At 39.1% G+C, this 26192-nt stretch overlaps 2 protein-coding genes across 11 annotated transcripts in view; both read right to left on the reverse strand.

Moving 5' to 3' along the window:
- Positions 1–12952, reverse strand: part of LOC114470263 (acyl-CoA dehydrogenase family member 11) — a 28468-nt gene extending 15516 nt beyond the window's left edge. For all 8 annotated transcript variants that reach the window (XR_003674853.1, XR_003674852.1, XR_003674851.1 and 5 more), the window contains exons 1-11: positions 12873–12952; positions 9076–9358; positions 8360–8583; positions 8170–8269; positions 6735–6852; positions 6224–6366; positions 4561–4713; positions 2384–2478; positions 2208–2307; positions 1197–1337; positions 1034–1126 (exon numbers count right to left, since the gene is read on the reverse strand). Coding sequence is in view for 4 of the 8 variants with exons in the window: in XM_028458340.1 (XP_028314141.1) it covers positions 1034–1126; positions 1197–1337; positions 2208–2307; positions 2384–2478; positions 4561–4713; positions 6224–6366; positions 6735–6852; positions 8170–8269; positions 8360–8583; positions 9076–9342 (1434 nt within the window). In the remaining 4 variants the exon portion in view is untranslated. The remainder of the gene's footprint in view (positions 1–1033; positions 1127–1196; positions 1338–2207; positions 2308–2383; positions 2479–4560; positions 4714–6223; positions 6367–6734; positions 6853–8169; positions 8270–8359; positions 8584–9075; positions 9359–12872) is intronic.
- Positions 12953–14798: 1846 nt separating this feature from the next.
- The window catches only part of morc2 (MORC family CW-type zinc finger 2), a 29105-nt gene continuing 17711 nt past the window's right edge, over positions 14799–26192 (reverse strand). For 2 of the 3 annotated variants that reach the window (XM_028458319.1, XM_028458320.1), the window contains exons 16-28: positions 24868–24996; positions 24677–24782; positions 24441–24573; positions 24286–24369; positions 23202–23438; positions 22872–23117; positions 20939–21058; positions 20595–20649; positions 20370–20508; positions 17844–18005; positions 17671–17764; positions 15701–15889; positions 14799–15621 (exon numbers count right to left, since the gene is read on the reverse strand). In XM_028458319.1, the coding sequence (XP_028314120.1) occupies positions 15553–15621; positions 15701–15889; positions 17671–17764; positions 17844–18005; positions 20370–20508; positions 20595–20649; positions 20939–21058; positions 22872–23117; positions 23202–23438; positions 24286–24369; positions 24441–24573; positions 24677–24782; positions 24868–24996 (1763 nt within the window). In that variant the 3' untranslated portion in view covers positions 14799–15552. The remainder of the gene's footprint in view (positions 15622–15700; positions 15890–17670; positions 17765–17843; positions 18006–20369; positions 20509–20594; positions 20650–20938; positions 21059–22871; positions 23118–23201; positions 23439–24285; positions 24370–24440; positions 24574–24676; positions 24783–24867; positions 24997–26192) is intronic. The other variant, XM_028458321.1, reaches the window with a different exon arrangement.

A 26192-nucleotide genomic window follows, 5' to 3' on the forward strand; every position in this document is an offset into this window, starting at 1 on the left:
ACGATGAGTAAATAAATAACATTGTCAGGACCAGGCAGAGACATGTAGGGACTCAGGCAGACAGAGTTTTTTAGGCTGTGCAGTTTTAAATAACAAAAACGAAGCAGGGAAGGTTCAAACCGCAAAGGGTCCCAGCGCACTGCCTTGGGGCGTGGCCCCGTACAGGCTTGGAAGCTGGCAGCAGTCTCTCTGATGTCACTCCTGTGACTTTCTCAAATCATGGATGCAGACACACACTCCTCCACACAGCACAGGTTAAACCAACAGGCTGACTAACTGACGAGAACTTAAACTTCCGACCAAGAACTGGCCGCCACACTGAAAACACCTGTCAGCTGCGGACCGATAAAGGCTCCTAATCATGGATCCTTTGCCATTGCACACAGATGCACACACTGAAGCCACACACGCATATATAGGGAACAGACAAGAGACAGAACTGCACACATGGAGACACGCAGCGACAGACAGGAAGACGCACAAAGACCAAAAACGGACCGGGAGACATAAAACACAGACAGCGGTGATGACAGACAAGGAAACACACACACACACACACACACACACACAAATATCAGGATCCACACACACACCACGTCGCCCGTCACTCAGACACCTAAACTTAAAGAAAAAGACAGACAGCTGACTGGAAAACATGGATGGAGTCACCATGACAATCAGCTGCTATAACAGTTCACACGCCAGCTTGGCTGATGACTGCAGTTACATACATACATCTTATTTCCTAATCCTGCCCTATGCTCCTTGAAATAATATTGTAAAGGCCTATAACTGACTGAGCTGCTGGAAGAGAGCCAAATTAAACATGTGCATTGAAGTTATTGGTGAAGACCTACCTTTTCTGCTTTATTTATTATCCAACCATGTTCTTGGAAATGCACACAGAGCGTGTGCACATAGCTACTTAGAAAAGTGTCGGCCGAAAATGGCCTAAAAGTGCATTTTCGGTTTTCAGCCAAAATTTTCCGGTGGCCGGAATTTTGGGTCATCACTAGTCTAAACTTGATCACACCTGAGCATCCCGAAGTATTCCAGGAAGGCCGGTGTCCTCCATGTAGCCTTGGCCACCGAAGCTTTCCAAACCCTCTGACACCACAGCCACTGCCTGAGACAGAGAACATGCAGATAACAGACAACAACACTGTGTTGACAGCTGTGCACAGGTAGACGTGCACCTGCTTCCCAGTGTACAGTTTGACAACAGGAGTGAGCAGACGGAGGAGGTGGGAATCCTGACGGGAAGCTGAGCCGTTCTCCTCACAGCCCAACAAGCGACACACGTCCATCACTAAGAGGAAAGCTCCTCTCGTCTCCACCTGTCAGTGTGAAGATCAGAGTTGGGGTCAATTTATATTTGTAATCGTGTAAAAGACATAATTATAACTGAAAAAATATGTTGCTGTTGTATTTATAATTGCATTGTAATTGAGTTCAGATAATTGACTGTGTAATTGTAATTGGCATGGAAATTCTATAAAAACTGTCAATTATAATTGCATTGAACGCAAACCTGGGGGACATTGTTATAAATCGAGATGGAAAACTTTTATCACAGCGGGGGCCACGTACCGGGTCCCGGACAGCTGGTCAAAAATATATGTTTAACGTCTCTCATGTTGGACTTTTAGTCTTTTATTTTGAAAGAAACTTTTCTTTTGACAGGCATGCTGTGAAATTCATGTTGCACAAGGAAAATATATAGATTCATGTTTTAAAAAAAGATTATATATGTGTGTTTTCAACAGCTGTTTTTGAAAAACTAAATATGGTCGGTTGAATTCTAAAAAAAGGGGGGTCGCGATTTAATGACTGTGGCAAAATGTGGGTTCCTGGGTGAGACCAGTTGAGAACCCCTGCTCTAAAGGGCCAGATTTGGCCCCCGGGCCTTGAGTTTGACACGTGTTTTATGGGGTTATTTATTTCAGGTTCAGTCATTTTGATTAATTGTAACTGAACTTTAATTAAGAATGTAAATGTATTTCACTTTCAGGGCGAAAATAATAATTGTAATTTTAATTGTACTGTAATTGGAAAAAATGCCAGTCGACATAATCGTAATTGAGTTGTAATTGAACATGGATAATTGAAGACATAATTATAATTGAAAATTGTAATTAACCAGAACTCTGGTGAGGATTGACCAGTGTCAGCTTCTATGGGAGACACTGAGCAGGTCGGGATCTCACCTCCATCCTAGCCAGAGTCTGCACGTGCAGTGGGTGATCTTTGAGATGTTTTCCAAACACAGTGCGGCGAGCAGCGTAGTCTCGAGCAAGCTGCAGCACCCTGAGGACACACGTGAATGTTCAGCCTCCTCCTCATGATGAGCTCAATCAGCGCTGGAGTGTGAGGGAGAACCTGCCTTCTCATCGCTGCTGCAGCAGAGATGCTGTTATGGATCCTGGTTATTGTCAACATGTTAGCAATGGAGGCCACACCTCGTCCTTCCTCTGAGAGCTGTTAAAGACGACAAAGTGATTAGAAAACTAAGAATAATAACATGATGGAAAATGTTCTCTCTTTTTAATTTAAAATAATGTTTTTGTTTCTCTTGTTTGAACTTGTTTAAAAAGGTTGTAGCTTCAGACATGTGCACGAGTGGATGAATGCTAAATAAGCTCATAGTACCGTTATTGTTACAGTAGTTCAGAGATGGGCAACTTTTATCACAGCGGGGCCACAAAAATGTGATTAATGTCAGTATTAGAATAATCATCAATCTGAGCATTAACACAGGAAGGAATTAAGGGTTTGTGTGTTTTATTCTGTTATTTTTGAGGATTTTTGGAATCATTTTGTGTATTTTCATTGCTTTGTTTTTTTTTCTTATTATTTGTTAATGTTTTAGTTGTTGTTTTTTGTGTTTCTGAAGTCAATTTTTTTGTGATTTTGTCTTTCTGGAGTACTTAATGTACATTTTTGTGTGGTTTTGCATATATTTTTTTTTAATTTTGTCTGTTTTTGTGTATTCTTCTGTAATGTATGGTTATTAGAGTTAATTTGTGCAATTGTCATTTAGTGCAAACTGTCATTTTGTGTGGTTTAGAGTAATTTAGGGCTTTTCTGTCTTTTTGTGTACTTCCTCATCACTTTGTGTGTTCTAATGTCTTTTTGAGTATTTCTTTGTCAGCTTGTGTGTTTTTGGAGTTATTTAGGGCTTTTCTATTGTCTTTTTGTGCATTTCCTTGTCAGTTTGTGTGCTTCTGAACACATTTTGTGGGTTTTTGTTGCCATGTATTTTGTGTGTTATAGGAGTCTAGGGCATTGTCCTGTTGTGTATTTCCTCGTTGGTTTGTGTGTTTTTGAAGTTATTTACGGCTTTTCTGTTGTCTTTTTTTGTGTATTTCTTTATCAGTTTGTGTGTTTTTAAAGACATTTTGTAGGTTTTTGTTGCCATGTGTGTTTTTGAAGTCAGATTGTGTTTTTTTGGAGTATTCAAGGGCAATTTTTTAGTCTTTTGTAAGTTTGTGTGTTTTAGCAGTCAGTTTGTGTGTGTTGTTGGAGTCATTTTCTGTGTGTGTGTGTGTCATTTAGGGATTCTTTACTGTCATTTTTTGTGTATGTCTCTGTCAAAAAGGATTTACAAATGTATTTTGGGATTTATATATATATATATTCGACACAAACCATAAAAACTTTTTCAATGCACACAAATGTGTTTCAATCCATACACACACAAAAAAATAAATCTACACATAATAATAAGATTTGTTAACATTTTTGTGATGCACACACAAATAAGTACTGCTTTAAATATGTGCAATTAAAATTCACAAATGTATGCATGTAAAGATGTGTGTTATATTCTTATAATACATTTGTGAACAATGTAACGCACATTTAAAAGGTGCTTTTAATTTAGAAACCTCTCTATATTTGTGTGTGGACTTTTGAGACTTTGAGACTGCAGTGAGTGATCCACAAATGCATTTTTTATGCATTTTCTTATCTTGTATTGTTGATTTCTGTGCATTTTGATTGTCATTTTGTGTATTTCTTTGTCAGTTTGTGTGTTTTAAAAGACATTTTGTGGGTTTTTGTTGCAATGTGTGTTTTTGAAGACATTTTGTGAATTTATAAAGTAATCGAGGGCATTTTTATTGTCTTGGTGATTATATCTTTGTAAGTTTGTGTGTTTTAGCAGTCATTTTGTGTGTTTTGAGTATTTTGAGAGTCATTTAGGGATTTATTATTGTCTTTTTTGTGTATGTCTTCGTCAAAAAGGATACACAAATGTATTTGGGATTCTATATATGACTTTAATTTGTAAACACGACTGTGTTTTGAAGTCATTTTAATGTATTGTTGATTTGTGTGCATTTTTTGTGGGTTTTTGTAGCTTCATTGAGTGTTTTTGATGCCATGTTGTGTGTTTGTGGAGTCATTTTGTGTAGTTTTCCATCATTTTGTGTAGTTTTCCATCATTTTGTGTAGTTTTCCATCATTTTGTGAATTTCAGGAGTTATTTGATCATAATTTGGGGGGAGCACAAAATGAGATGGTGGGCTGCATGTGGCCCCTGGGCTGTCAGATACTGACCCTGAATGCAGGCAGGCCGTCCAGCAGCAGCTCTGCCGTTGGCATCTGTCGAGTCCCCAACTTGTCCTTCAGCCTCTGAACCTCGAGGCCCCTCAGCCGACCGTCCTGGCCTCGGCTCACCTCTGCGTAGAAAAGAGACAAGCCCTTGCTGCCCTGTGGGGACAGAAACACACACAGTGAGTAATGAACACTGTGCTTTTAAAGGTTGTCAGGGTTCTCACCAGGAATCTTTCACAGCGTAGGGGGATCGCGAGTGAGCGCCATCGGCTCAAGTTTTGTAGGGGGTTCGGGAGGAAATTTTCAAATGTATAACTCTCTGGCTGCCAAATTTTGTGAAGTAAAGCCTAAGTTTTTTTGTTTGTTTGTCTTTGTTCCAGCTTTACTTTAAATCCAAAAGTTATTTCTTGAATTGGTGAAGGGTCATGATGAATGTAGTTAGAGAGTTACTCATGCTTGGTATACTGTAAGTCCTCCACTAATAAATACTCAGAGACACTGAAATAAGTTATTCAAAAGCCTGATTCGAATACGTGCTTATGGGTTACAAAGTGGAGGATACACACAGTAGAGCTTTAATCGAACCGAAAATGAAGACCTTACCCAGCCTGAGCCCGACAAAACACAACCCGAACCCGTCTGACCAAAATAAAGCCAATGTCTCTTTCAGCCCAAACCCGTTTCAACCCGACACTATTCACATCCATGTGTGCACATGTACAATGATCCGTTGCGAGTTATAAACATGACAAGCAGCTTAATTTGCGCTACGTCTGGTTGAAGCTACACTGTTTATATTGGACGGTGATTATGGGTTACAAAGCGAAGGATGCAGACAGGCTGCATCAGGGACTGCTAAGTGACAGCAGGGTTCCTCTGGGTCCTCAGGTAAAGACGGGAGCATTGCCTGTATTAAATGGACGATTCGGCTGTTGTATTTGTTTGTCGGTTATGCAGATTAAAAAAAAGAGTTAAAAGCAACACGAGAAAGCCTGAAAGTCCCTTTTGTGTCCAAGTGTGCAACAATTATTATGACGGCGCTGATTAAAAAAGGAAATAACAGAAAATTCCTACACTGTGTTTTTAACCAGCAACATCACACTGTGCGGCACATGTGTCAAGCTCAAGGCCCAGGGGCAGAATCTGGCCCTTTAGAGCATTCAATTTGGCCCACAGCATGTGTAAATTACCAACTAATTCAGTTGTAGATATCTCTAAATTTCAGTGAAACTGTAAAATATTAACAGGGCTCACAATTTCACATGACATGATTGTTAAAAGAACTCTCAATTTTCCTCCAAATCCTATAATTTCCTTCAAATTTATTCCCCAACATTTCAATAAATGTGATAAAAATGAGACAAAAAATGTAATAAATTGAAAGTGAAGGGACTCGGATTGATATCTGTCGCTAGTTGCTTTAATATGATCAGTGCCGTACATATTTCTATCATTTATCAATATGCAAAAATGCAACCTATAGCACAATAATGATTAAATTACTAATTTTGCCACATAAAAAATAAACTGATCTGTATTTGGCCCCTGAACTAAAATGAGTTTGACACCCCTGCTGTAGGGATTGTAATCACTGCGTAGGGAGCCGCTACGCTCGACAGCGCTGGCGAGAACCCTGTTTGTGTGATGATGTGTGATGGAGGAGTACCGGTGTGGTCTCTCCTGATCCGTCCTGCACACGGGCTAAAGTCAGAGTCATGTCTGCGTCTGTAGCAGAGGTGAACCACTTGAACCCGTGAAGTTTGTATGAGCCGTCTCTTTGGGGGACCGCCACTGTCTCAGTGCCACTGGCTGAAAGCAACAAGTAGGTGAGTAAGTAAAGTAACTTTTATTTATAAAGCTCACAGGTAAAAAGTGCTGTACAAACATTCCAGTTACACCCAATCCAAAGAAACATGGAAAGACAATCACATATAACATGGGAGGACAAGAACGGAAGTAACTGTGGGTCGGCATGGGAGGCGTCCCGTATTTAGATGAAAAGTGGGAGAACAACAGGAGGAGAGGTGAGGGGAAAAAGCAGGCTTTGTACTGACTTCCCTATTGGGGAGGAAAGTATAACTCTAGGAAAGAACCCACAAAGACTCGTTCAGAGGGTGCGCAGTAGTATCACAGATGTGTTGCCTTCACTTCAACATTACAGATGTGGAACTACTGACCCACATCAGAGCCGCCCCGCCTCTCAGTCATCCACTGCCCGGATGTCCAGAAAACATCAGGCTGACGGCTTGTCAAACGCCTGTAGGCCTCCTCAACAGGCGACGACACACCTATGGACTGCTCACACACACAACCAAGGAGGATCGAATTCATTCATTTACTTTTGAATTAACTGGTGATGTCGACGAGAGGATTGTTGCAGAATAATACCAAACAGACAAGTGAAGAGGGATAAAAACACAGAATAATAAACATCACACATTCCTCACTTCCTTTAATTATACACTTAGGCCCTATTCTCCCGTCTGGACTTAAGCGCCTCTTTCCTGCGCGTATTCTCCAGTCCAGGCTCGTGACACACCCACCGCACGTAAATAGACCAGTCTGTGAATGAAGGCGGTCTTAAGCAAAGGAGGCGGACTGGGCCATGATGTCATTTTTTTTGGGCCGTCTAGAAATCACGGAACATGGAGTTTTCCCAACTCTTACAAATATCATTGAAATCCGTGAAATTCATAATGCAGAACTTTTCATTTTTAATCAGAAGCGAGTAAGAGGAAAAGGACTTAAGCAGACGGGAAAATACGCGTTAGGCCAGATTTGAATGGGAACGCCCACATTTCAGAGCGGCTCCACCCAGTCTGTGTAACTGGGATGGAGGTGTATGGAATCAGAACAGGATATTCATTATGATACTGTTCTGATTCCATAGAGGTGCACAGTGAATGACTTAAATACGGGGGGAGAATAGCGCGCAGCGAAAAACAGCAAGGCTGCGTGGCTTTTTTGTCGTGCGCGCATGGAAGAATAGAGCCCTAAATAATCATCTTATCGCTGTCACAAATTACTGTACATGTAAATAGTAAGTGTACTTTACTTTAAATAGACATTTGGTGTAGATCAGACACTGAAAACGCACAAAAATGACTCAAAAAAGACAACTAAAATAATCAAAATCACTCCATAAACACACAAGATGACTGAAAATACAGAAAAATATACAAAACAAAAATAGACAAGATTATAAAATTAAATACACAAAAAACAACTACTATTATCAAAATTACTCGAAAAACACAAAAGATGGAAACTAAAACTACAAAATACAACAAAAATACATAAAATAAGAATGGAAATAGACAAAATGACAATAAATTACATAAAACAGAATATACACAAAAGTACACGAATCAGACACCTAAACACAAAATCACAAAAAACACAACTTGACTCCAAAATCACACAAAATGAAACATAGTATAAAAGCACAACTAAAACAACAAACCCTTTGTTGTTTACTGCATTAATGCTGAGATTGGTCATTATTCTAAATGCTTACAGTGATGTTGATCATGTGACCCTCAGATCAGACAAAATCAGTTTTGTGGCCCTGCTGTGATGTAATTGTTATTAGTTTGATGTGCACAAACACACCTGGATGACTTTTGCTGCTCCATCAGTCATAGCAAGTGGACACGTGTAGAGACCAGACGAGGGGGAGAAGAGATACAACTTACACATCTGATACACACGGCTGTAGTGCGCACACACACACACACACACACACACACACACACAGGTGAATTGAATGCATATTCAAAGCAAAGCCAGAAACAAGATATACCTCCACTCCCCAAATGCTCGCTCGTAACCGATGGCAACCAGCCCCTCCCGTGCCGACAGGTCCTTCATACGTTTCCATGACGATGAGGTAACAATGTGGTCCACTCTGCGACCCCAGGGATCAAAGTGCACCAAGCGTGGAGGGTTGAGCTCACACTCTCGACCCCATTCGTCCACTTCACTGACTAAACGTTCTCCAAATGCTGCCAAGTCTGAGAAAATCTCCTGCACAGAAAATCATTCATTCATTCATTCATTCATCGTTGTGTTGGATTTATGAAACAAGCTGTACACTTTTTTTTGGACATTTTATCAATCTATTTGTAAAACTCAGTTTTTAATCAGATGGTTTCCTCTCATCATGCACAATTTAGATTTTTCTGAGGAATCAACACTTTTTCAAAGTGTCTTTGAACAGGTCTCATATGGACAAAGAAATCATCAGATTTGGTCTGCATTTGCCTGCAGTCTGAACGTAGCCTTACTTCTGTGGGTGCTAGTTCCTTATTGTTGATACAACTTCCTGGTATAAAACACCAATCAAAAAACATAAACAGACTCAGTTCAACTGTCCATACAGTCATGTGTCGCACACACAGAACATCAGAACTGTCCTCTTGTTAGAGCTGCTACGTAACTTTAAATCTCTTTCATTTTTTTGTTGCACAGCTAATTACTTCATCCAACCAAGGAATGCACCGACAACCTTCAGCTGACCTGGTTGGGCAGATGTCTCCTCAGGTACCCTCTGAGCAAAGCGTCCTCCACAAACGGATTCTTCAGCACTGGCCTCTCCTGGAAGAAGGAACCGATCCTGGCTCCGCTAAAGGTCAGTGAGTCTGTGGCCTCCCACACGTGGTCTTCATCAGATCTGCTCCCCGCCTCAGCTACGCTGGCTGATCGGAAGAGGACGATGGGTCGAGGAGCGCCTTTCCACAACCTGTGGCAGCCACCAGCAATGTGTGTTTTTAGGAGGGCTGACATGGTCCACACCTGCAGGCTGAAGTGACATCATATCAGGACTGTAGGTCAGGGTGGAACGTACCGATCGTCTGCTGGAGGAGCTTTACAACCTAGGTTCCCAAAGTGGGGTACGGGTCGGGTACCTGCAGTCAGGAGCCTCCATGCATTGCCACAAATTACACAATAGCAGATGTAAGAAGTCTACCCATGGTTACAACTTATTATTATTTTTAATTATATATTGTTCCTCAACAGGATAGGTACAATTCAGAGACAAAATTCACTGCAGAGCTACATTGTGCGTGACATTACCAGTGCTAATGTCTTTTGCCAACTCGGTTGTGACCCTTTTTTAATAATTACACGTTTTTGGCGTCTCCAGACTTTATTTTTCTTTCTAGAATTAGTTTTTGATATTGATTGTTCTTACCAATTAGTGCACAAACTTACAAGATGGTCCAGCTCAGATATTTTTATACTGCATTTTATATATGAACTAGATTCATATTTGAGAAGGAGAAAGTATTGTGTTATGGTCAATTATTATATTCATCATCATATCGTCAAATGTATGTTCATGTGTACAATTTGTCATGTTTTAATACATGACGACTCCATTACTCTTTACACTTTTGAACAGCTGAATCATGATTAAACAGTAAGGCAAGGCAAGGCAAATTTATTTATATAGCGCATTTCATACTCAAGGCAACTCAATGTGCTTTACATGATAAAACATTCAATTGTTTAAAATCAATAAGAACATTTAAATCAATAAGAACATTTAAAATCATCAGTAAAATCAATTAAAATCATCAGTAAAATCATCATGACATCAACAACATGACAAAAAATCTCTCTCTCAATCATATGCAGTAGAGAAAAAAAGTGCCTTTAACTTTGATTTAAAAATGTTCACATTAGATGCTGACTTCAGCTCTGCTGGCAGTTTGTTCCACTTCTTTGCAGCATAACAACTAAAAGCAGCATCACCATGTTTACTGTGAACTCTGGGCTCCACTATCTGACCAGTGTCCATAGATCTGAGAGACCTGCTGGGTTCATACCTGACTAACATGTCACTGATGTATTCTGGACCAAACCCATTCACAGATTTATACACCAGCAGCAGAACTTTAAAGTCTATTCTGAGGCTGACTGGGAGCCAGTGTAAAGACTTTAAAACTGGAGTAATGTGCTCTGACCTCTTTGTTCTGGTTAAGACCCGAGCTGCAGCGTTCTGAACCAGCTGTAGCTGTTTGATGCTCTTTTTGGGGGATTACAGAGCGTACTCAGTGCACAGAACCAAGGAAGAGTCTCTGCTCACATGCAGATATACACTGCGCACACACTTATCAAGACAGATAAAGACTGGAGCCGAACCTTCTCATAACATCTTCATCATCCTCCAACATTTCCACTATGGGCATCTGACTCCCTCCCTTTTGTCTCTCACTGTTGGGACCTTTTCTTATCTGTATAAAACCTTAAGCTGAAACTGTTAGAGGGCGCGGCACTTCCTTCGGACGTCCGCCTGGACGGACGCTAACTTTGTTCCATCTTGTACCTTTTTTCTTAGTTTAGAATAAACTTTTTTAATATAAAATCATCAATGCTTCTCCTGGACTCCATCATTCAACCAGAGCAATGAATCATGTCTCCAAATAAGGTCAACCGTAAATTCAGCCGTAACAATTGTTAGTTTAACACTGCTTTATGTGTGGTGTTATAACTTGAAAAAGAATAATAATTAAAACTATTAAATTATTAGACATTTCAGAGGACCCCATTTCAATTCCAGGTGACCCCATATGGGGTCACAACCACAAGGTTGAAAAACCCTGCATGACATTATGTTTTTTAAGTGTGCAGGAGTAGGTGGTCCATGGCTTCAGGTTAAACTATCTGAAGAGGTATGGGACTGTGAAATGTTTGGGGACAAATTCTTTACTAAAATCCTGAAGAACAACAAGTTGTCCTTTATAAATAAAATCACTTTTTGCCACAATGTGTGTAAATGCATGAATGTACTGTATGTAGAGTTTGTAAATGCTTTGATAGTGAAAATATAAGAATAATGCATTATTACTTTAATTCAGCTAATACATTATCAACACTGTGTGTGTTTGAGTCATGTTGGTGATTGGAATAATGTAAGGAAGTATGGTTGAAGCTAGATAGATGTGCAAGCCTCAGGATTTCAGCAAGTTTGATGATGATCGTTGAGACGACTGGGTCAGAGAAAACAAGGACAACTGACGGTCCAGGGCCCACATGTGGCCGTCTGTCTAATTTTGTTTGGCCCGCAAAGTATGGTAAGTGCAAAAAAGTGTTTCTCTTGACATTTAGTGTATTTTTGGCATCATTCTGTGTACTTTTGTCATCATGTATGTCTGAAGTAATTTTTATGTGTTTATATGTCATTTTAAAATACTTTTGTGTATTATTTTGATGTGATTACCTCCACTACAATAGTAGCTTACCACCACTGTGTGGAGTGAAAAAATAATGCAATGTAAAGGGCTTTGAGTGTTTCTGAAAAGTGCTATATAAATTCCAATGCATTATTTACTATCAATGTTTTCACCGGCGTTCGTCCTGTGTGTTAATGTTGATGTTTGTTAGCAGGAGATCTCAAAAAATTGTGAACAGACTTAGATAAATATTAATGAGCTGATTGACAACATCAAAAGGAAGAACAAGATCAACTTTAGAGATGATCTGGTTGGTATCCACAACAAATTTTAGAGCATAATGTGGACGTTTGGCTGGATGTTTGATGACTTTGCTGGTTTTGTTTTTTTGTGGTTATTTTTGTATCTTTATTTGTCCTTTTGTGTATTTTGAGTCATATGACCAGTCATTTTATGTCATAGAGACATTTTGTGTATTTTTTTCATGCATGTCTTTGGAGTCAGCCATTTTTGCATTAATTTTGTTGCTTTCTCTCTCTGTTGTTTCTATAGTCATTTTGTTAATTAACGTTGTGGTTTTGGGTTATTTTAATTGAAATTGGGTTTCATTTTGTGCGTTTTCTGCAGGAATTTTAGTTTTCTGTTTCACTTTGTATCTTTTTCTGTGTCTGGGTCCATGTAGTGTATTTATTTTGTCGTTTTGTGTACATTTTATATCTCTGGAGTCATTTTTTTTTTTTTTTTTTTTTTTTTAAAGGTACGCAACGTTGCGTTCAAGGTCTGTGGGAATTTCTGTCAAGCAGCTCCTTTGATGGACAGTGTTACGAGCCAATCATGAGCTGACTCCGGGCCACGGACCTCCATTTGAGGAGTTTATTGTAGTAAAGAGTTATGGGGCCTTGAAATACGCTGAGTTACATAACGAGGGCCACAAAACTCGGTCAAAGTTTATATGAAGCTGCTGATTCCGTCATTAATTCAAAGGCACATTTCATTTGGACAATGTAAGCTTCACATTAAATTAGCTTTACAGAAAAATAATAATACAGTTTTTGTCTATTAACATCCGACACCAGTTTATCTCTAAGACAACGCAAACAAGGTCAAACTCGTACTTCTTTTTTATTTTTTACTTACCCCTTGTTTCCCAGCGGGACTGTTTACGTCCACTGACAGACAGGATACGAATACTTTCAAAGTAAGAGCACTTCCGTCTGCAAGTACAGTCACTGTAAACTACCAGTGAACATTTTTAAGTTTAAAAAAAGGCTGCCCGTTAGTGGTTTAGTTTTAATTTAGTTCAGGGTTTAAATATGGAACAGTTTGTTCCTGCAGGAGGTTTACCTAAATTTCCTTCATTTTATGACCACTTTTGATTTATTTTGGATACATTTCTGTGGAATAATTTGAGGAAAATCGCAGGATTTTGGAAAAATTTGAGTTTAAAAATCACGTGCCCTCCGTGAGGACAACACACTCACCGAGGAACAAACTCTGATAATTGGCGACTCCATAGTGAGAAACGTGAAGCTAGCGAAGTCAGCGGGCATCGTGAGGTGCATCCCAGGGGCCAGAGCGGGCGACATAGAATCAAATCTAAAGTTGCTGGCAAAGAGTAACCGTAAGTTTGATAGGATAGTCCTCCATGTCGGCACTAATGACTCCCGACGTCGTCAGTCGGAAGCAACCAAAGTGAACATTGAATCAGTTTGTGCTTATGCTAAAACAATGTCGGACTCCGTAATTTTCTCTGGTCCCTTACCAAATCTGACCAGTGATGACATGTATAGTCGCATGTCATCATTTAACCGCTGGCTATCGAGGTGGTGTCCAGAAAACGAGGTGGGCTTCATTGATAATTGGAGATCCTTCTGGGGAAAACCGAACCTGATAGGAAGAGATGGAATCCATCCTACTTTGGAGGGAGCATCTCTACTATCAGAAAACATGGCACAGTCACTGTTATGACATCTCATGAATGAGACCATGTTACAGAGGTGGAGTCCTCCACGCCCACAGTTTCCCTCCCATTGCTATTATGATAGCTGTGTTCATCGCCATGACAACTGTTGTGATGGTGATGAATATTATTTTAACATAAAATCAAATAAAAGAGCTATCAATTATTAAAATCTGAAAAAAATTAAAATCTCAAATCTAGAAACACCAAATCATAAAACCATTAGATGTGCTCTATTAAATATTAGATCACTGAGAACCAACCACAAAGCACAACTGTTAGAAACCTTGGGGTTCTATTTGATCAGGACTTATCCTTCAACTCTCACATAAAACAAACTTCACGAACTGCCTTCTTTCATCTCCGTAACATTGCTAAAATCAGATCTATCCTGTCTCAGGGCGACGCCGAAAAGCTAGTCCATGCTTTTGTTACCTCTAGACTGGATTATTGTAATTCTCTTTTAGCAGGCTGCCTGAGCAAGTCACTTAAGACACTTCAGCTGGTTCAAAATGCTGCAGCACGTGTACTGACTAAAACGAGAAGAAGAAATCACATTACTCCTGTATTAGCCTCCCATAAAATATAGAATAGAATTCAAGATTCTTCTTCTCACTTATAAAGCCCTAAATGGACAGGCACCAGTCTATCTCAAGGAGCTTGTAGTGCCATACAATCCCCCCAGAACACTTCGCTCTCGAAATGCTGGACTACTCGTTGTTCCATTTGTCTCTAAAAGTAGTATAGGAGGAAGAGCTTTCAGTTATCAGGCCCCACTTCTCTGGAACCATCTACCAACCACGGTTCAGGGGGCAGACACCCTCTCTACCTTTAAGGTTAGGCTCAAAACATTCCTCTTTGGTAAAACCCCAAGATGAGAACAAAAATATACAACATTACTTTAAAAACCCATACAATAACAGAAAAACACACAAAAAAAAAACGTAAAAAAAAAAAAAAATAAAAATGACCAAAATGGGAAATAAAAAACAAAACAAAAAAACGCCAAAAATATATTAAAAATGAAAACAAAAATACACAACATAGAATACATTCCTAAATAATATAAAAATAAAATAAAAAAGAACCCATTATAACAGATATTACAGTGTTGGTGAATCTGTTTTATTGATTAGAGCAAATATCAAAAATACAGATTCAGTAGATTGAACAGGAGCCAAAAGACTGGAAACATGCACTGTTTAATAAAACATTTGCAGTAATATGATAAAAGTTCTTTGAAAAGCAAAACAGGAACTGAATACTTCTGACAGTCTGCATTTAACACTTTTCTTTTTTTTTTCTTCAGAAGAAACAGAATAGTCAAAGGCTCCAATGCTGAGATGGATCTATTAATGTGTCTGTACTGATAAAATCTAATCACTTCTTCATAGTTTGTCAGATGAACTTGTCATCATTTACCTGCTCTGCTGGCTGGCATAAGATGAAAGACTTGGCAACACTGCTGTGTCTTCAGTGTACAAAAATAAAAGGTCCAAAGATACTTACAGTGTGTTTGTCTCCCCCAGCAGTGGAACAAAGGGAACGTGTAGCTTTCCACTACGATAATCAGCAAGAGAATGAGGGCTTGAATGTTTGACAGAAATTAAGCTTCAAATGGATCCAGACAAGATGACTGAAAGTGAAACAAGTAACTACATACACGTTCAGGTATATAAACAAATCTGCAGGAGGCTAAAATAGAGACATCATGAAAAACCTAAAAGAACCAAATTTAAAAGTAGGAACAATCAACATAAAAAACATCCCCAAAGTTTTGCAGAACCATTGAAGAACAATTACAGGTACTGTTAGTTTATAGTGTTCACAACCTTTTCTTCCGTATATTTGTCTTCTTTAATCACCCTTGGTGAGAAGATCTTCTATGTACGCATCAAGTTCATCATCTGTGTTAATGTCGATGTCCTAAAAGGGAAAAGAATGACATATTTATAGCCCGTTTGTTCATATTGTAAAGCTTTGTATAAAGTAAGTTAAAGCTCACCTCTTGTACTTTCTGCAGGAGTGCGACGATGTTTGTGCGCAGTTTCTGCAGTTTTTCGTCTGCCTCCTTCAGCTTCTGCTCATTGTTGCTGTTCCTCTCCTCCACAGCTTTGGCTCGAGCGTCGGCTCTGCTCTGGTACGAGTTGCACAACGACTGGAGGCCGGACTCGTACTGCTGGAAATACTCTTTCTGCACCGACAAAGCAAGCAAACAACGTCACAAATGGCTGTTGAATGCCTGTTTAACTTAGCTTACAAATTCTACTACAAGCGTTACAGATTAAAAAACGATAGACCAAAAGGTTTGTGTATTTTAGTGTAATTTTTTTTGTAATTGTTTTTGTACTTTTGTTGTTTGTATATTACTTCTCCTTTTGTGAGTGTTTTCTGTTTTTAAGTCATTTTGCGCATGTTTGTTATTGTGTTTTAGGAGTGATTTTTGTTGCCATATCTTTGTTAATTTTAATGCATTTTACTACAATAAACAGCTAAAATCGGAGGTAACACTGCAGTAAGGCAAAAGAGCCAAAAATGTGAATATTCTCTTTTCTAAATAAATATGTGAACACTGAACCAGCTTTTCTGAACATTCTTTCAAGACATTTTCAGCATTTATAAACCCTTTCCACCACTTTTCCAACCTAATGTTGCATATATTGATTCATTATTGTCACTTTTAACCTCTTTTTACAATAATTCATGCTTATTTCTTTCAATTAAACCACATTCAAGATTTGTCATGCCCATTACTTGCCAGTTTAAAGTCATTATTCCTATTTTTAGCCAATATTGACACTTTCAACCATTTTTACTAATTTTTCTGACCATTTTGGCCACTCTAATTAGCAACTTTTAACCAAGTTCTTGTCCTTAACTGTAATGTTTTTAGTACTTGTTTTGTATATTATTTCTCATTCTGTTTGTGTTGCTTTGTGCGTTTTTTAGTTATTTTGTGTATGTTTGTTGCTGTGTTTTAGGACTAATTCTTAGTTTTTTTTGTTGCTATTTTGATTAATTTATTGTCATTGTGTATATTTTGGTTTATGTATTTTTGTTGTCGCCTTGTCGAGTTTTGGAGTAAGAGCCGATAGTCAATGTCAAAAAGAAGAACGAGTTCGATTTTGGAGATGATCTGGCAGGTACTGTAGATACAGTACCTCTAAACTTGGCGGTGATTTTCATAGATTTATTTTGGGTAATCTAGAGCAGGGGTTCTCAACCTTGGGATCGCAAGACACTGGGAGAGGGTCACCAGATTCCTAAAAAAACAGAATATTTTTAGATAAATTTGGGCCCTTTTTTGCTTATTTTTACCCTTTTTCTGCAATTACACCAAAGTTGCCATATTTAATTTATTGTCCTCACTTTCTCTTGCCATACTACATTTTTTCCACATTACTCCCATTTCTGCCACTTCTCCATTAAATATAAAAGCCTTTTCAGCCCAAATTTTCCACTTTTAAGACATTTTCAGCTCTTATAAACCCTTTCCACCCCTTTTCCCACCTAATATCGCATCCATTATTGTCACTTTTAACCTGTTTTCACTATATTTCATGATTATTTTTGCCAATTTCACCACATTCACAATTTGTCATGCACATAATTTGTGTTTAAACTAATTGTTCCTCCTTTTTTCTGCCACTTTTAAGCCAGTATTGACACTTTGAACGCTTTTTACTTCTTTTTCTGTCTGTTTTTAGCCACTATAATTTGCAACTTTTAACCAACTTGTGGTTTTTAAAATCCTATTTCACCACCGTGTTCATGTCTGTGTTCAACCACCTTCAGGTGCAGTGGGGGTCCCCGGTCTCTGGAACCTTTATTTTGGGGGTCGCGGGATGAAAAGTTTGAGAACTACTGGTGTAGAGATCAAGACTAAATGTTGGGGCCTTTTAGTTTTCTGTCTGATTACTACACAGTAACTACTAGATGAAAAATTAATCTTCTAAAGAACAAAGTCAGTCTCACCAGAGGAAACGCTACCAGCTCCTCGGCTGACATGCTGCTCACGTCATCCTTTGAAATGCGAAAAGCAGGAGGAAAGAAGTAACGTAGCATCGTCCTGGAAAGCACAGCAAACACCACAGAGATGTGAAACATAGCCCAGGAATTCATTTGAAAAAAATTTGTAACCAGCTGACCTCAGCATGGTGACCAGGCTGTCCGTCACCTCCCGACTGGTGCCTGGTTGGGTGGTATCTGGCTCCATCGGCCCTTTCTCCGTCTCCTGCTGGGTGTCAGGTGTCTGGGAGTTGGGAGACGGCGGGCGCATCAACCGAACATCATCACTACCTTTGAAAATCCTGAGCAGACACACGTAAAGCAACGGTATTGAGAAATGTCAGAGCACAGGTTAAAACTAGAGGTGTGCATGTGCATTGCCATGAATCTGATATGATACGATTCACGTTTTTTATGTCACAATACAATATATCAGATACTAAACAATACATTAAATATACATTACAATATATAATATATCATGATATCAATAATTACAAATTTTAACAAGTACAAAATGGTATGAAATACAATCTATTCAATTTTTTAACTAACGGTAATTTAAGTGGTATGTTTATCAAACTGTCAAATTAAAATTTTCTAAAAAGGTTTAACTTTTTGAAAGATTCTAATTCTGTTAAATTCTATTTTTTCTTTTAAGTAATCACATACATCTATAAAAGTGCCCAGTATGTTTAATGAAAATAAAGTGCAATCATCTTCCAGCTAAAATGCATTGAGGAGTGAAGTAGTTTAACAAAGTCCGATTTGGTTCACTGACACCTAGTGACTTTGTGTTTACGTGCTATGCATGTGTTAGCGCAATTAAAGCAGAACTAAGTAACTTTTTCACCTTAATAAATCCTTCTCGTAGTCCCTCTGAGGGTAACACCAGTGTTTATGGGGTGATCGGGGGGGATGCTGTCTCTGGCCAGAAAACAGCACTTGCAACTTTCCCTGCCTCCGACCCGGTGGCAGTCTCTCAGCTTTGTTCTTGTGACAAAACGTACTGCTTTTACGACAGCCCAATACACACTAAAGGTGCGTTCACACCAAACGCGACTGTAGCGACTGCAGTCACTTCAATCGCTCGTGATGAGTCGCTTGAACACAGTGGTGCTTTTTGGTCACTTCATTTCTCCAGCGACATCATTACCAGGGAACATGTGTGCGTGCAGCAGGGTGACGGGAGACAACCGGCTGATCACTTCCCTTATCATAATTGGCGCCGAGGAAGTTTAAGTATAGAATACAGTTTGATATTTCTTAAAAAAAAACATATATATATAATTTTAATCGGTAAATGGTTTTTTTTGTTTTACCAATTCACGGACATTTTTCAGGCAACCACATTTTAATTCCAGTCACAGTCTACACATTCTCCGGTGTGCCTAAGTCCTTTTCCTCTTACGCGCTTCTAACCCTGGAATAAGTGCAGCGTCCCGATAAGGTGAAACATTATTTTGCACTAGAAATATGGACTTAGTTACATTCAAAGCAACACGGACTCGTGCGTCACGCAACAGCAGCTGCTGCTGCACGATTAATCAAAACTCTGACAGATGCAGACTTCTGTCCACGTTGGTCACAGTGATTCAACTATTTTCATACTATGTCCAACGTAAAGTCACAGTTTGATTCACTACAGAGTGAAACAAGCTGTCATATGCAGATGAGGATGGACCAGAAACTGCTCCCACACATATTTTAATGAGGCTCAGCTCAGGTCGCTTTAAACTATTTATATTTAAAACTGTGAATTATGGAAACCAATAGTTCTGTTTCTCTGCAAACATCCCTCTGTATTAAAGCAGGACGCTCTGCGGCCACGTTATTTCCTCATATCTCCAGCGCATCTAACTCGGTCACGCTTTACAGCGATGATGATGATGGTGATGATGATCAATGAAATTATTTAACTTTGACTCATCACACTGCAATAATCGATCAAATCAAAGTTACAATGTTTATCAATGAAGGCTTTTCAAATTAAAAGTGAACTTCATCATTTTCACAGATTTCAATGACATTTACAAGTGTTGGGAAAACTCCATGTTCTGTGATTTCTAGACAGCCCAAAAAAATGACATCACCACCTCCTTTCCTTCAGCCCGCTTTCATTCACATACACACGCTTTTTGGCTCCTTACGCGTGTTGGACGTGTCAGCAGCCTGGACCGGCGAATACGCATAGGAGAGAAGCGCGTAACTGCAGGCGCGCAAAAAAGCGTTTAAGTCCAGATGGGAGAATAGACCCCAAAGAGAGCTACGCAAGATCCGCAGCTGTCAATCATCATCATATATGACGTAAAATCTTTTTTTTTTTTAACCTCATAACTTATTTAAAACAAAACTTCACAGAAAAAAATAGCACTTGAACACAATGTAGGGTGATAACTAATGATCACAGCAGAGTTTAGGTTTGGAAAAAAATTATGTGACGAGTATTTTAACTTTACAGTTTGACCCACATCCCATCTGGTATCATTGAGAAGGCGGCGTTTATGGCCTATACTGCAGTAAGCAGGGGGAGCTCTAAAAACAAAAGCTTCACTCCTCTGACAAGCTTGTCCCATCTATTCTTTTTACAGTATATGGTCTAAATGCACATCAGCCAAAACCTCAGAGTTTAGATATTCTTTAAGATTAAATGAAACTAAACTCACCATCTGTCTTTAGGAGTGGACGTGGGTACGTAGTCAAACTTCACTTTCCAGCGGATGTTTTGTTTATTGGCTTCCACAGCGATGACTTTGCCAGTGTACCACTCTTTATTGACACGTACTTCAACCAGCACACCCTTGTCTGAAAAAAAGAGATTAGCTTTTCCAGTCTTTGAGTGATAGTCTCTCTCTCCAGTCGATGTGGTAAACTGAAACGGCTAATCTCACCCTTCTGAGCGTTCTTAGCATCGCTCTCTGGTTCCTGTTGTGTCTTTTCAGGTGCCTGGAAAAGGTGATCAATGCTTTAATTGAGGAAACGCTTCTGTGAAAACAGACCTTGTGGATTAAACCCATCTGGAGAAAGACAGAGAAACTCAAAAGGATTCAAGCTACTGTTAGTAAAATAAGTTAAAAGCATGCTGGGTAGAAGAGCACCCATTTCTATTGGTTAAGAAAACTATTTCAGCTAATGAGGTGTTAGGAGAGGGAAATGTTAAGCACCAGCAATGAAGCAGTGATAGCAAAGGAGCTTGTTTGGAGCTCAGTAGACGGAGGGAGCAGGTGGAGCGAACCTTTTGTTTAGCGTCACGCTGTGTTGTGAATTTGGATTTAGGGTCAGAACTTGGCGTGGTCGCTGCCTGCCGTGTGGGAGCAGAAAGTGATTTCTTCTCCGGCTGTGAGTGAGTTTTAACCTGAAATGTCAACAGCAAAAGGTTCTGATGGAATGTTCATGAACTCACTTGGATCAAGCCAACCTATTTTAATTCAATTCAACTTTATTTATATAGCGCAAATTACATCTCGAAGCGCTATCAAAATATAAAATTTGTAAGAAAAAAGAAAAAAACCCAACTAATCCACACAAACAAGCATCAGCGACAGTGGGAAAAAAACAACTCCCTTTTAACAGGAAGCAATCTCCAGCAGAACCAGAATCTATGAATCTATAAGAGTATCATATTAAACAAGCTGTGAAGAGAAAAGGCAATTTTTGCCTTCACAGGAGAATAAATGTAATTTATATGTAATGTATAATATCCTACAACAAACAATTAGGTGTGAAAAAATTAATGTTACAATTTCTCCTGAAAAGAAACAAAGAAAAATAAGCGTGTTTTATCTCTTAAAATGCCAATAATGTTCTAAGAGTAATAAAAATGTTTTTAAAATAACTAAAGCTCGCTTCAGATGACCACATATGATGAAGCTGCTGAAGACGGTTATCAAAAATAAAATTAAAAAAATCAGATAAATGCATTGTGTAGGCCTCATGGATCAATAAATCAAAGATCTTTTGCTCCAAAAAAAATATGAATTTTGCCATTTGAAAACTTGTTTTGATCGCCACTGTAAGAATAAAGTAAAAACACTTCAATGCATCCGTCTACGGGACTCCACATCCCACAATGCAATAGACAAAACTCTTCTGAGAATGTCAATAAACCCAGAGACATTTTGTGTCAATTGCTTCAAATCTTCATAAATGAATGAGAACAGAACAGTGGCATATACGAGAAAGGAAACCTAACTATTCGCTTCTGACCTCAATCAGCCCAAAGCTGCTCACAATGGCCCAACTAGGTACATTTATTATCTGCATCTTCAGACAAACTACTTGTGTAGAAGCCATTGAAGTTCTTCTAAAGAACCGAAATGCTCGGAGTGCTACTGACTGGCACCGCTAAATGCTTTTTATTATGGGTCTTTGATGAAGTGAGCAGCTGTGTTTGGTGCTTCTGTGGATTTGAACTGTGTGATGATTTGAGATGCTGTTGGAAACAAACTGCTGACCATCAAACTTCCAGAGTTTTGGTTTTGCCATCATGAAATGAAAAGGCTAATTTTTACTCTGTATATTTTACAAACTCACTCCGTTTTTAAGAGTTTCCGTTTCAATATTATTATTGTATAATAATATAATATACAATTATTGAATAATTATTTAATCATTGTAATAGTGTAAATGACAAAATCTAAATATTGACAATTAAAACCCCCTCAACACAGTTGATCGCGAAGAGCTGTCCGTGGTAGAAGTACCTCATGAGCCAAAAAAGTGTGGGCACTCCTGCTATCATCACAGCACACATGGTAGTGAGTGAGGACAGGTGATGAGCAGCAGAGACAAAAGCAGTGAACATATCAGCAAACATGTTCTTAATGCACCATGCATGCACACTCGTTGGACAAAGATGAACCCTTAAATGGTTCCACGGCACACAAAAGCACATGACAACCTCATACTCCTCATTAGGACAACCAATCAAAATGAAGAAACCAAATTCATCACGTGAACCAAAGCCTGTATCTATGACGAGGCTGGAATACATTCCTAGATTTAGTGAAGCAGTTATCCTACGATCAATTGTTCTTCATTCTGTTATCAACACATAGTAGAACTTTTTAAGACGCAATTTCCTGTTTTACACGTTCACCATTTCACTTTCTGGTTCAAGACGAATCATTGCTATTTGTCTATTTATTAAGGCATTACAAAGTCTTTACCTCTTCCATTTTGGACAGTTTTGAGAGCGAGGTTTTTTCTGCCACTTTCCCACGATTACCAGCAGCTGTCGCCATCTTTGACTTCTTTGTCTGGGGTTCTTCTTCACTCTCTGCTTCACTGTCCTCCTCTTCTTCTTCTTCATTCTCCTCCTCCTCCTCCTCCTCTTCCTCACTTTCTTCCTGCTCAATTATTCTCTTGCGCTGTCCAGCAGCGACTGGTTTGACTGATGATGGTTTATTCGAGGCCTTTGGGAAAAATTCAGATTTCTATGGGTTGGAACTTTAACATGTAGCGATGAGGAAGATCAGTGAGAAAAGCCATCGACGTACCCGTGTGCTGCGACTGGGAGGAGGGGTCTTGGTTGTAACTTTGGGGGACGGCTTTGCTGCGGGTGGAGCTTTGGCTGCTGATCTGGACCTGGGTGCTTCCACGGGGGCGGGGGCGGGTGTTCTGGTGGCACGCTGTGAAGGCGCACGTGGAGGAGGGACACTCGAAGCGTTTTTGAGGTGAGCTGGAAGTGGTGGGGAGCGTGGACGCACCGTGGACCTTTCAGAAGACCTGGTTGCCTGAAATGATCAAGTGTGAATGTAATGAACAGCAAAAGTATAAAGAGATGGACAAGCATCACAGCAGGGGCCACAAAAATGGGATTGTAGGCAAATTAAAATTCTTGGTCGAAAACAGAAAGTGGGAAAACAGAGGCTATAAATGGAAACAGAAAAAAATTATGCCAATTATTAGGACCAATGCATTTTTGGCTATGAGTAAGAAGTAAGAAAAAAATTAATGCGACGATGTATAGCAATATTTTGCCGCGCGATTATCGTATCAATCCAAATCCAAATTTCCACATTGATAGTAGTTTGATAAACATACCTCTTGTTTAAAAAAGTGCAAATTATTGTATTTCATACCATTTTGTACTTGTAAACATATAATTTGTAATTATTCATTTTGCGATATATACCATATAATTTAGTAACCTGATATCATATCGTAACTTGCAAATAATTTCGCATCGTCAGATTCATGGCAATGCACACCTTTAACTCCAACCATGCACAATACAAAATAAAATGTTTAACTTGACCCCACTAATGTATATATAATAAATGATAATGTACCCTGTTTTATGTCTGAAATTTCTTGAAAATGTTTACATTTACATTTGTGTATATTTGAAGTTTATCTATTTTGTAGTTCTGTAATTTTGTATGTTTTAGTTTATATGTGTATCTTTCTTGTCATTGCTTTTTTTAATTTATTTTCTATTTTTGTGTATTTTTAGTAGTCTTGTCTGTTTTTCTTGGTTCATTTTGTGTATTTGAGGCCATTTTGTTGTCTATTATACATGATTGATATTTTTGTTGTCCTTCTCTATATATTTCTGTTGTTATTCTGAGTAATTTGTACCTGTGAGGTGCTTTCTGATGGTTTCATGCTGACTTCCAAAGGCAGTTTTCTCACATCTGCAGCAGATTTGATGGTGCTGGTTTTCTACAAAAAATAAGATGAATGTTTAGTTCCCAAAGTAAACAAACAAATGCTAAATGAAAACTATCACATGCCTGTAAAGCCTCCAACTTATCCTGCTGCTGTTTGATTTTCTCTGACAACTCTTTTTGTTTGTCCTCAGCTGTTGGTTTGTCTTTCTTCAATACACCACATGGCAAATTCTGCTTCTTTTCCACAGCATCACACCTAAAAAAAAAAAAACACAGAATAGAAACTTCGGGCTCATATGCAAAGTGCGTTTATCCACATAACATAAAAAATATTAATTAAACCCCTGCTGCACTCGTACCTGTCCTGTGTGCTGTCAGGGTTCATCAGACACATCCAACTGTCTGGGTAACGTTTGTCTACTGCATCCATTTGAAAAGGAAGCGTCCTCCACTTTAAACACTTGTCTAAAGCAAAGCAGAATTACACGTAGGATGGCATTTTGTTAGAATAAGTTTAGACAGTGAATCAGGGTACAGATCTCCAACTTACCGCACTGAATGGTGAGCGGTATCTCCATGGCACGGCGCCGTTTGTATCTCAGCTCTGCTGATGGAGGCGCAGACCAGCTCGCAGATAGATATCCAAACTCATCCCAGAACTTCACAATGCCTTTTTGGGCTACGCCACAAACACAGGGAGAAACCAAAAGGTATGACAGTTGTTTTGTTCTAGTTTTTATTCCATTGAAGGTGTTCAAAGTTTCCTACATATCCCTTAAGGTGTGTTCATACCGAACGCGACTGAAGCGACATTACATTCAAAATCAATGTAAATGATGCGATCTCAAGCGACCTCCCTTCAAGCGACTCGACTTGCAAGATTCCGGCGACTAGGTTCTGCGCGACCTAGTCGCTCAAAGCTGAAAAATTTAAACTATTCAAGCGACAACTCCCCCTGCCATCACTGTCTGTAAAGCCTAGGCAGCAGCCCCTCCCCCCCCGCTACAGTGAGATGGCTGCAGCAGGAGGACTGTACACTTCCTCAACCTACCGGGGCAAAATTAAAGTGGTTAACTTCTTGAATAAGCCTGTATTCTGAGTGAACTCATTCTTTAGTAACTCCATAAGTTGTTCATATAAACCAGTGGTTCTCAACTGGTCTTACCCTGGGACCCACATTTTTCCACGGCCAATAAATCGCGACCCACATTTTTCAAAAATAGCAGTTGAAAACACACATTCAGTTTTTTAATAACATAAATCTATTTGTTTTCCTGTGCAACATGCATTTCACAGCATGCCTGTCAAAAGATGAGAGACTTTAATTATTTATTTATTTTTGACCAGCTGTTTGCGACCCACTAACTCCAGGGCTGCGACCCACTTTTGGGTCCCGACCCACCACTTGAGAATCACTGATATCAACCATAAAAGCGGAGCTGCTTTTGATAAGTGCTGTAAACGTATGGCCAGAAAAGAAGTGATCAGCCCTCTCAAAGCAGCAGCCCTCTCTCTCCTTCAGCCCCCTTAAAGGTGAGTTCACACCGAAAGCAACTTCAACGACTAGATTACATTCAAAATCAATGTAAATGACGCAACATCAAGTGATCTCCGTTCAAATGATCTTCCTTCACGCAACGCCACACAAGCAAGTCGCTCAAAGTTGAACATTTAATTAATTAATTAAATGTCTGGAATACGGTCTGGAATGATGTTATCAGGATCATTTAAATTAGGTTAATTTAAATTAAGTTGATCAAAACTGATCAGATTCAGTAAACCATTGATCCCTGAGGGGGAATATGGTGACATTAATGCATCTTTATATGACATGAATAATTAAAAATGAGCAGTCAGAATAATCCACGTCAGTAC

This window comes from Gouania willdenowi, chromosome 9 (assembly GCF_900634775.1).
Source record: "Gouania willdenowi chromosome 9, fGouWil2.1, whole genome shotgun sequence".
NCBI classification, from domain to species: domain Eukaryota; kingdom Metazoa; phylum Chordata; class Actinopteri; order Blenniiformes; family Gobiesocidae; genus Gouania; species Gouania willdenowi.